At 43.0% G+C, this 11,240-nt stretch overlaps 1 protein-coding gene across 1 annotated transcript in view; it reads left to right on the forward strand.

Annotated features, from left to right (window-relative positions):
* The window catches only part of COL9A2 (collagen type IX alpha 2 chain), a 70,710-nt gene extending 59,862 nt beyond the window's left edge, over positions 1-10,848 (forward strand). Inside the window, exons 24-31 of the mRNA XM_058195900.1 lie at positions 310-345; positions 2,033-2,077; positions 2,690-2,722; positions 3,532-3,678; positions 6,071-6,125; positions 7,870-8,058; positions 9,262-9,339; positions 10,514-10,848. Of these exons, the coding sequence (XP_058051883.1) occupies positions 310-345; positions 2,033-2,077; positions 2,690-2,722; positions 3,532-3,678; positions 6,071-6,125; positions 7,870-8,058; positions 9,262-9,339; positions 10,514-10,713 (783 nt within the window). The 3' untranslated portion in view covers positions 10,714-10,848. The remainder of the gene's footprint in view (positions 1-309; positions 346-2,032; positions 2,078-2,689; positions 2,723-3,531; positions 3,679-6,070; positions 6,126-7,869; positions 8,059-9,261; positions 9,340-10,513) is intronic.
* Positions 10,849-11,240: the final 392 nt, after the last annotated feature.

Here is an 11,240-nt window from a genome sequence, read left to right on the forward strand (position 1 = left end):
AACAGAGTTGGAAAGGGACCTTGCAGGTCATCTAGTCCAACCCTCTGCCCAAGCAGGAGACCCTACATCTGCCTCTACCTAGGATCGAACTCACAACCTCTTGATTGTTAGGCAAGAGCTCCACTCTAGGCCACCTCTAGTCATTCCCAAAAGATATTGGTCATGATTAGACTATCTAGTTTTCCTGGATATTCAATTTGGGAATTGTGTAGTCCCAAACTATCTGGAATAAACCTGTTAAAAACCTTCTCAGAGAGCTAGATTCCACTTCTTCAAAATTTCATATTTCCCCCTTTTTCTTCTCTGTAGGGCTTCCCGGGAAAAAGTGGCTCCAAAGGCGGCATTGTAAGTACATCTGTTGCATTTTTCCCCCTTTTAATCATTGTTACTACACAGCTACCCTAGTGAAGCAACCAGCAATTTATTCCCTGTTCTTTTGATCATATTTTCTTTAAGTTTTCTTTAAGTTTTGTTCTGGTGATGCCTTCAGCATAAAATATTCCCTAGACAGCTAACAAAACATACAAAGAGTTGTACAATTAATCCATAGAAATCAATGGTGAAACAGCAGCAGATGCAGCCTAGTCAATAACTATGAAATAAATAAGGAAAAACAGAAAGATTTTCGTTAGCTCAGAGAGTCTCGGCACATGTGGGCAAGTGGAAAGATTAAATGGCCTGGGATAATGGAGAAAAACAGGCATCGAACTCTCACAACTGCAGCACATGTTCATAGAAGCAAGATTCACACGGACTTCCTTTAAGGAGATTTAAGACCAACAATTCGGGGTTAGAATACAGAATTTTGAGACGTGAGATAAGAACCCTCCAGCTTTCTTTTATTAGTGCATTTATTAAGGCAGGATTTCTCTGAAGCTTTTAAATGTCTTTTTCCCAAGCAATCTGCATGATGAGCTAAGAATCTGTTTTTGCAAAAAACCAGCAACACTTTCTCTCTGATTGGCTGATTATTTGAGTCAACTGCAGCTCAAATGGGCTTCCACGATATGGACTAGGTGGGCTTCTTGCAGCCCACCCAGCATGCCGTTGCTGCCTCCACCCGACCCCACCCCCACCCCAGGATCCTGAAATTACACTGCTGTTTTACAATAAAATGGCTGAATTTCGGAGGTTGCAGTTGAGCCCTCTTCAGATGGGGTGGAAATGAAGCAGGAGGGAGCACCCTTCTACCTAGTCAGCCCCCGCCCCCAAAAAGTGGGCTGAAAGGGCTTGACCCTATCAATTCCACCAACAGATCTAAAGACTGACATGTATACAAGGGGCACAATCAATCATTGCAATGCCCACAGTGCTATTTTCATTCTGTTGACTTGAAGCATCAGATCCTGTGGATGTCTCTGTCCAGAGGTCAAGCTATCTCCAAACTTAAAAGTTAAGAAGCATCTTCTCTCTGCTCCAGTAGCTAGAAAACCTCTCTTCATCTAGGACCTTCCAGATCAGACCTGGGCATTTTACGGTCCCCGGTTCACATCTGGCCCTCTTACTGGCCCGCATCTGGTCTGTGTGAGGTCAATTGAAATAAAAAATAAATAAGTGAGCTGCAGGTCGATAGAGGGTGAAGAGAGAAAACACTTTTCTGTACCTGCGCAGTGCTGCCCCCTTGCCTGGAGCAGCCTGGCGAGGCAGTGGCAGTGGTCATTGCATGAAAGGACAGAGTTTGCAGCAGTCCATCCAGCACACAAATAAAGAATTCAGCAGGATTCATGTATAAAGAAACTTCTTTATATACAGTAATATAAAGCATGATGTATGTATACAATACCCATGCAGCAGAAGCCAGAACCAGAACTCAGAATCCATAGGTACAGAATCTATATAATCACAGAAGCAATAATGCAAGGACAAACCAATTTGTTTACACATAACAGTCAAGCTAAGCTACGCCCAGGTTCCAAACTGTCTGAGTCACCAAACAGTCCCCATTGGCTGACCTGTTGCCATGTCTATTTCAGTTCATGAACTCTTATACACTGACAGACTGTTATTATAGCTTATTCTTCTTTTCTCATAGGGGAATCCTGGTGTTGAAGGCCTTTCTGGAGGAAAGGGGCAGAAGGTGAGATGATCTACAGCAAAGTTTCTTAATCTCAGCCCTCTTAACAGGGGTGGACTTCAACATCCAGAATTCTCCAGCCAGCAGGCGGAAGTTGAAGTCCATCCCTCTTAATTATTAATGAGCAATTTCCAGAAGTGATTAAGAAAGGAAATAGGTGACTCCAGTATCCTTTCAAAGGGGCTGACTGTCGTTTGAGTGAAGATGGCTATTCCCTTGGCTCCCAGAGCTCTGAACCTGCTGGAGACCATGTCTTACAGTCTCCTGATGGAGAGCTGCTGTCTGGAGTGAATGTGGCTGATCCTGTGTCTTCTCCCGGTCCAGAAAGGAATTCTGAGAAGCTGGTTAATTTGCCAGCTCCTTGATAGAGTAACAGAATAACAGAGTTGGAAGAGACCTTGGAGGTCTTCTAGTCCAGCCTCCTCAAGCAGGAAGCCCTATACCATTCCAGACAAGTGACTGTCCAGTCTCTTCTTAAAAGCCTCCAGTGATGGAGCGCCCATGATTTCTGGAGGCAAGCTGTTCCACTGGTTAATTGTTCTTCCCCAGAAGTTTCAAAACCTCTTTCCTATTTGGAGCCTCAGCTAAACGTTTCTCTTTGTTCTTTATTTTTAGGGGGAATTGGGGGAACCTGGATCAAAGGGGGAGGTAATTATTTGCTATTATATCTTATTTTGAACAGTCTTGGGTATCCATATATATAAATATGGAAACATATATATATAATAACTTTTATGATTGGGGATGAGAAATAATTGTTCTTATGGGAAAAAAAGGCTTGAGTAATGGGTTATTTATGCTAAGAACAAAATGATAATTTTGGTGGATCTGTAACTTTATACAAAAAATAGTTTTTACCTCTCTGTAGCTTATCCCTTGCATATACTATATAATTATACTGTTTTACATTTTGAACACCTTCAAATAGCAAGGAATAAAAAATTGATAATAAATGCTAAGGCAAACATCAGGCAATTTTCTTTAACATAATACAAAATCACGCTTGTTACTCACTGGAAGATTTTTGCATATTTTTAAAATAGCTCGATCTTTTTTGTTACTTTCCTCTCAGGACACCTTCTCACTTTTCAAAATTGTTGGAGGATCCCAAAAGAGTTTTTGTTTATATGAGTTATATTTTTTGATATTTACCATATTAAAAATGAAAATGGATGCATCTGTTTCTACTTCTGCTTCTCGCCGTTTGGTGGGATTTTAATACAGGCGGTGCTCAGTTAATGACTGTAATTGGGCCCAGCAACTCACTTGTTAAGTGACACGGTTGTAAAGTGAAAAATTCCATGACTATGTCAACTTACAATGACACTTCCAGCAGTTCCACTTCCGATTGTTAATTGAATCATGGGTTCAATTCCCGCTGGGGAATTCTGGGAGTTGAAGTCCACACATCTTAAAAGTGGCTGAGGTTAAGAAACTCTGTTCTTGTCCTTTCACAGCCAGGCATTTGTGGGGAGCCTGGTTTTCCTGGACCTCCTGGAGACATCGGAGCACCTGGAATCAGAGGTTTCCCGGGACCTCCTGGCCCTCGAGGACCTAATGGGGAACGTGGTATACCTGGAATGCCTGGGTTGCGAGGTACCCCAGTAAGTAAATGTCATAAAAGTTCCATGTCATGGTGGGATGCAGTTAGGTGGCTTAATGGCTAAGACACTGAGCTTGTCAATCAGAAAGGTCAGCAGTTCAGCGGTTCGAATCCCTAGTACAGCTCTCCTGCATGAGCAGGGGGTTGGACTATATGACCTCCAAGGTCCCTTCCAATTCTTTATACTGTTACTATAAAATGTACAGACTTCAACTTCAAAATCCTTGTGTTACCATTAAGGAGAATTTTAGGGGTTCATTTCCACATCCTCTGAAGGATGGTGTCAACCTGGTATATACCTCACTACAGAAGAGGTGATCTTAGAGAAAAAAGATCTCTAAGGTCTTTTTTTTTCTCTTGAGATCTACTGAGGAGGTTTCATTATGGGTCTGTACATGCGAGTTCTGACTTCTAATTAAGTATCATCTTAGGCAGAATTTTTGTGGCATGGAATTCTGTCAAAAGGGGGAGTACTGACGTTACTTGGGATTCTTGTTAAAGATTAGCGTGGTACTGCTCTGACTTGGCCTTCCAACTGCATGGTGCCTCTTTCATTGGGTCACTCAACCATTCCCCCTTCAGAGGTTCAGTCTTAGAGGAGGCTGCCCGCTCCAACTTGGAACGAGTCCCCTGAAATGAGTCTGCTTTTGAAGAACTTTGATCCTTGACGTTTGAGAGCCATTTCATTGTTGTGACAAACAGACGGTTTGGCCGGTCTCTTCTGAGGTGCCTCTGCACACGTCTCTTCTCACTGAGACAATCTGCTACATGCAGAAACGCTCCTTCAGACTGCCACCATTTAAATGCAATTTCACTTTCATGAAAGACATTCTGGTGAAGCCCTGGGACTACAGTGGTGTAAGTGAAGGACCTTCAGGAGTAGGAAAATATGGTTCTTAGAATTCCTCTTGAAACCATGTAAGCTGACGTCAAGGACCTTCAGGTTAGATGGTTGCAAGAGGAATGCTAAGAACCATAACTTCCTGCTCCTGATTATTTTTGGAATGTTTTAATTAAACTATAGCAATATCTCTCTGTCTTTCTCTCTCCCTTCCTATCTCTGTCTCTCTCCCTGTCTCAGTCATCTCTGTCTCTGCCTATTCATACAGTATATACTGATACTGATACAGATACAGATACAGATACATATAAATATACTTATACATGTAACCTTTGAGATGGTGTTGACTCCTGGAATCTGGCCCCTGCTGTTTCTTAGCAAGAGTTTGGAAGCATTTTCCTATTGCTTCCTTTCCACGGCTGAGAGAGAGAGAGAATGGTCCAAGACCAAACAGTTGGCTTCAGTGCCTAAAGCAGGACTAGAATTCACAATCTCCAGCCTGGTGCCTTCACCACTCTTCTTCACTCTGCTGGTCTTGATATTGGCAGGAGCATCCAATACCAGTCCATTCTCTTTCCAACCAACTGATAGGAAAGGGCAGAACGGGTTGTTCAGCCACTGCCTTGTTCCCTACAGGGGAAGATATTCCCTACAGCAGTGATTCTCAACTTTTATAGTGCTGCGACCCTTTTAATACAATTCCCCACACTGTGGTGACCCCGTTAATACAATTCCCCATGATGTGGCGACCCCAACTGTAAAATTATTTTCGTTTTGAATTTATCGCGCCTGAAGCCGTATTGGCTAGCGATCTGAACTGCTTGCGATTGCCTTGAGGACGGAGGCATTAAAGCGGAGACTCCTCCCCTATTAAGTTTATCACGCCTGAAGCCAGATTAGGCTAGCGATTGGGAGTGATTGCAGCTGGCTCGAGAGGGAGACAACAGAGCAAAGATTTCTCTCTTTTTTAATTCATTGTGCCTGAAGCCGAATTCGGCTAGCGATTTGAAGAGTCTGCACTGGCTTGTGGAGTCAACCATTGGAGCGTGATTCTTCGACTCGCAAGTATACTTCCCATATTTCCGATGGTCTTAGGCGACCCCTGGCAAATCGTCATTCGACCCCCAACGGGGTCCCGACCCACAGGTTGAGAACCGCTGCCCTACAGAAGGGAGGAAAATTAAATAAATAAATGCCTTCCTTCTTGTTTTAATAGATGCTGTACACATTTCTCCAGGCATTATCTATCCAGCATATAAATTTCCACTAAAAAGCATCTGTGGCTGAAGATTTCTGTGTGTGCACGCGCATGGTGGGTGGGTGGGTGGGGTGGGGTGGGTGAAAGGAATGACAGGAATGACGAGCCCAGATGCTGGTAGGCAATTGAAGACTAAAGCAGACTAGTTTTTTACAGACACTGCTTGAGTATAATAAACTTGAAGCCTCCCTGCGGGGATCTCAGGTCCTGACAAACTGATTTAAGAGTGTTGTGGTTGCTGGCATTGTGATGTAGGAGAAGATCACAATCCACGGCTTCTCTTCCACTCCCCAGGGCAGGGACACCGGAGATCAGCATATTGTTGATGTCGTGATCAAGATGCTACAAGGTCAGTGTATCAAAAGGCCACCGCTGGCCAAACCACATGCTAAGCAATGTGATGACCCAGGGCCAAATGGAAATTAAAGCTCATGAATCAAACACCACAAACTTGGCAGTGATTTATCCCTCTGGGCCTGGCACTCGTCTGGAGACATATTTGGGGGCTGCAGCTGGGTTTCTTGATTGACGTTGTGTGACATCCCTCGAAATGTGTGTCTTTTCTAGTATGTTTCATTGAAATGGGCTTGTGTGAACACCCATCCTCCTGCTTAAAATCCATCCCCAACTCCAGCCTGAATTTTGCCCCATTGAAATTCTGCTGGCCAGTTTTTACTACAGGGAGTCCTGGACTTATGACCACAATTGAGCCCAAAATGGATGTTGCTAAGTGAGACATTTGTTAAATGGGTTTTGCCCCATTTTACGACTTTTCTGGCCACAGTTCTTAAGTGAATTACTGCAGTTGTTAAGTTAGTAACCCGATTGTTAAATGAATCCGGCTTCCCCATTGACTTCGCTTGTCAGAAGGTCACAAAAGTTGAACACATGACCCTGGGACACAACAATGGTCATAAGTATGAACTAGTTGCCAAGCATCTGAATTTTGATCACATGACCGTGGGGATGCTGCAATGGTTGCAAATGTGAAAAACGGCGATAAGTCACTTTTTTCAGTATCATCACTTTGAACGGTCAGTAAACAAATTGTTGTAAGTTGAGGACTATCTGTAGTGTGATGTGGGGTGATCGGAGATGCAAACAAAATGCAGATGGCCTGTGGGTGATCTGACTTGCAAGTTCCATTTATCCTTAATTAATGGCCATTCATTAACCCATGTTCAGTAAAACCATCTAAGTCAGAGGTCTTCAAACTTGGCAGCTTTAAGACTTCTGGATTTCAGTTCCCAAAATTCTCCAGCCAGCATAGCTTCTGGAGTATAGAGAATTCTGGAAGTTGAAGTCCACAAGTCTTAAAGCTGCCAAGTTTGAAGACTTCTGATCTAAGTCAGGGCAAGGAACAATGGCCCCTTTATGTCTTGTGGACTTCAACTCCCAGAATTCCTGAGCCAGCCATTTTAATATGTAAAGCTCAGGATCTAAGGCAGGGGAGGGGAATGATGGCCCTTTTATGATTTGTGGACTTCAACTCCCAGAATTCCTGAACCAGCATGATTGGCTCAGGAATTCTGGGAGTTGAAGTCCAGAAGTCATAAAAGCACCATCATTCCCCACCCATGATCTAAGCAGAGGCAATCCCTCGTCAATATTGCCCAGGCTCAGAAGCTAAGCAGAATCAAGGCTGATCAATTCCTGAAGGAAGAACCATCAAGGAATTCCAAAGCTGTAGGCTAAATTGGGAGGTTGAAAAAAAGATATGTACGTTCCATGTTCATATCTTCAAAGTTCCCAAGAATCAAGCAGCAGTTACCGAATACGTTTTACTTGGTTATGATTTAATCCATTTTCTGAATGTCTACTTCAGTAACTTGAATCATAAGCTAACAAACTAGCCGGGTTCATATAAAACATTAATCTAGAAACCGTTCAACCAAATGAAAACTAATCCAGCTCATCATGTTGTGCAAATACAGCTGCTAGGATGGTAATTAACGCAGTTGTGTAAACACAGCTGTTGAGGAGCAAAGTACATTTGTGGAGAAACATGTTTTCACTGTCAACCTCCTGCATTTGGGAAGGATGGCGGAGGACACCTGGGAGATGGAGCTTTTCTTTTCATCTTTGCCTTCCAGAACAACTGGCCGAGTTAGCTGTGAGTGCGAAAAGAGAAACTTTGGGTGGAAGTGGCATGATGGGACCACCTGGCCCTCCAGGGCCTCCTGGACCACCTGGCTCCCAAGGCCCCCATGGACATCCTGGTTCCCGTGGCCTTCCAGGAATCTTAGGAGCTGTTGGACAGATAGGCAACACTGGACCCAAAGGTAGGAAAAGATCTTTGCATGGAAACTTCATGTAAGGTTTTGTTATCTGTGAGGGTTTAGAAGACGTGAATGCAAAGACCTGCAAATTTATTCCTGATCAACCTGAAGGACTTTATCCTTGAAGTTCCCAGAGAAGCATTAGAAAGAAATTACAAAATACTCCATCCTAATTCTTTAGGAAACATGTGGGTTCTAAATGGGGAATTCTTCCTTTGCCAAACCTTTCAACAAATCTTGCTAAAGAAAATTTAATTCATACTGGGAAAAGAATTACTCTCCGCTGGAGTCAACTGTCCAAAAGCTAGATACCTCATCTCTACTTATTGGATATTAACAACATCTGGAATTAATTGCCTGGAGAATCTTGCCAGGAACATCTGTTCAATCCCCTAATATTTTGGATGGCACCTTTATCTTGGTGCCACTGAAAATTCATCCTGAACTGAATTCAGCCTTTACCACTTAGGACTCCACAGTGGATCCTCCTGTTCTCCCTTTTCATTCTCATACACTATGAAAGTTTTCTTTTGTTTTTCCATTATAAATCTGTTATTGGAAGTTGTCATTCCAGTATAATTGCAGGATATCAGAAAAGGTTCCTGAAGTATTTTCTTGATAGAATCTGCATAATCCATCCAAGCACCAGGAACAGCTAAGGATTTCTATGGATTATGTTTTATAGGTCAGTTACTTAGAGATAAGGGCCCTCCAAGGTGGCTCTGATCAGACTCCATATTTTGGAATTATATTGATAAAGGCTATAATAACAGATTCTTAGAGATTCAGTTTGGTGTAATGGTTAAGGAACCAGGCTAGAAACGGAAGGTTGTGAGTTATAGTTCTGCATTAGGCACAATTCCAACTGGATGATCTTGAGCCAGTCATTCTCTCTTAGCCCTAGGAAGGATGCAATGATAAACCACTTCTAAAACCATTGCCAAGAAAACTTGTCCAGGCAATCATCAGGAGTCAGCACAGAATCTTAAAAGCCTGATTATTTTTCTCCTTTTCCCCCTGTTACACTCCAGTGAATTAGCGTGGAGCCAATCTGAGTTTCTTCCAAGTGTGTCCTGAATTTTTGCTTTTGGAACCCCTGTGGCTGTCTTTAATCGGGAAGAACTGGGAAGAAGGTCCAGTCAAACAGCAGATCTACAAAATGGGACTCTAATTAACGTTAACGTTTGTGGTTTCCTTATCCCACAGGAAAGAGGGGTGAGAAAGGAGACCATGGAGAACCTGGCCATGGACATCAAGGGATGCCAGGGCCTCCAGGCATACCAGGTGAGAGGATCTGTTCAGTTACCTTGAGAGAAACAGACCTGTAAGTTTGGCTTCCACCTCCAAGTGTGGAATAACGTCTAGAATTCCCAGACATTCTAGCTAATCACTACACAGGAGATCTTTGGAGGACATTCAGAGCCACTCAGAGTCACCTTTTAGGGGAGATGAGTGGCATAAAATTAATAAATAAAATAAAATAAATAGTTGTGGAAAAGTTCCATCTCCAGACACTGCACAAAATAAACCACAGGTGAATCTTTTGAGGTTTTAGAGAAAGTGCTGATATGTTTACAGCTATGGATTTGAGGTAATAAAATCAGTGCAGTGTAACTCTCTTTAGAGTATAGCTGTCTCCCTTGAGAAAGATTTTGTTTTCTCTTTACTGGGAAGGAGAAAAGGAATTGTTCAATCATTTTTCATGGTGGGAGGGATGAAGGAGTTGCTGTCACAAGAGGTCTGGAGGAGATGACTTTGGGGGATATTATACATCTTCATTTAGTTATGGATACAATAGATTTTGTACTTGCAAGAAAGAAATGAAAGATCTATATCTGGAGAAGTAGAAGAAGCAATGGCAGAAGAGACCTTGGGCTATAGAGACTCTTTGGTGATGTCTAGCTTCACCACGATGTCTTCTGCCCACCACTGCTTTCTAAACCAGGGGTCTCCAACCTTGACAACTTTACGACTTGTGGACTTCAACTCCCAGCTTTGCTGGCTGAGGAACTCTGGGAGTTGAAATCCACAAGTCTTAATGTTGCCAAGGTCGGAGACCCCTGTTCTAAACAATTGATATCAAGAGCTCTTAGGTCTAGTTCTTGTAGAAACTGTTGGCGCTCTCAAGGGACGTCAGTGTACAGTCTGCATAGTCTCTTTTCCTATGGTGTTCCTTCTTTACCAGATCTGAAGCATTGGCCATTAGGAGCTAGCTGGCCTCCAGTTCACATCAGCTTGGGTGTTAGATTTTGTTTGTTGCATGTCCAAGTCTTGTTGTTCAGGCCTTCTTTCCTGCAAGGTGATGTCAGTAAGTACGTGGCTAAGAGAACATGAATTCTGAGACTTCACCCAAGTCTTTTTAGTGCTGATGGTGTTTTTAGAAATTTGAGAAGTAATAGTGGTTATGGAAGGGGGTATGGTACGCAATTATAAACTGTACATTGTTTCATTTTTCTAGGTCCCCCTGGTCAACCTGGTCAAGCTCTCAATGGCAAACATGGAGAGCGAGGTGTTCCAGGTGCTCCAGGAGAAGCAGGACGTCCTGGTTTACCTGGGCCTTCTGGCCTTCCTGGGTTTTGCGAGGCAGTTGTCTGCCTTGGGGCTTCTGCTTCAGCTCAGCTAACTGAAGTAGGTTCTGTCAAAGGACCTTCATACTGAATGCTGTCAAGTGAAAGGGCTCCATGGTTGACATTGCTGATTCATCAGAAGCTTCACTACTTCATTAAGCAATGAACACACCAGGCTTGGGCCCAAAGAAATGTGAAAGCCACCAATCCAAAACCTCTTGATTGATGAGAAACCTTTGCTTGGATCTCAGCATCCATGCATATCTAGTCACACTTGGACATTCTGAGTGGCGCCAAATAGAGACTCACATATATGCAAAAATTGCTGGCATCTTGGATCAAGCTTGAGTTTCTCATTGAAGGATTGCTTCTTTTTTTATTGATAAGAAATCACAGAATCCCCCTTCCCCCAAAAAATGTATATGCTATTTTGAGGCAATGAGGGAAAATTCTCATTTTGGGCCCCAATAATTTTTTTGAGGTAGTGTTCCACACAGTAGGTTTTTTTTAATGTTTATGGGGTCATTGGTGCTCCCTGAGCTTGGTTGTTTTCTTGCAGATGTTTCATGACCCATCTAGGTAACACCATCAGTTCTAGAAGGGAGTGGGGCAAACCCC

This window comes from Ahaetulla prasina, chromosome 10 (genome assembly GCF_028640845.1).
Source record: "Ahaetulla prasina isolate Xishuangbanna chromosome 10, ASM2864084v1, whole genome shotgun sequence".
NCBI classification, from domain to species: Eukaryota; Metazoa; Chordata; class Lepidosauria; order Squamata; family Colubridae; genus Ahaetulla; species Ahaetulla prasina.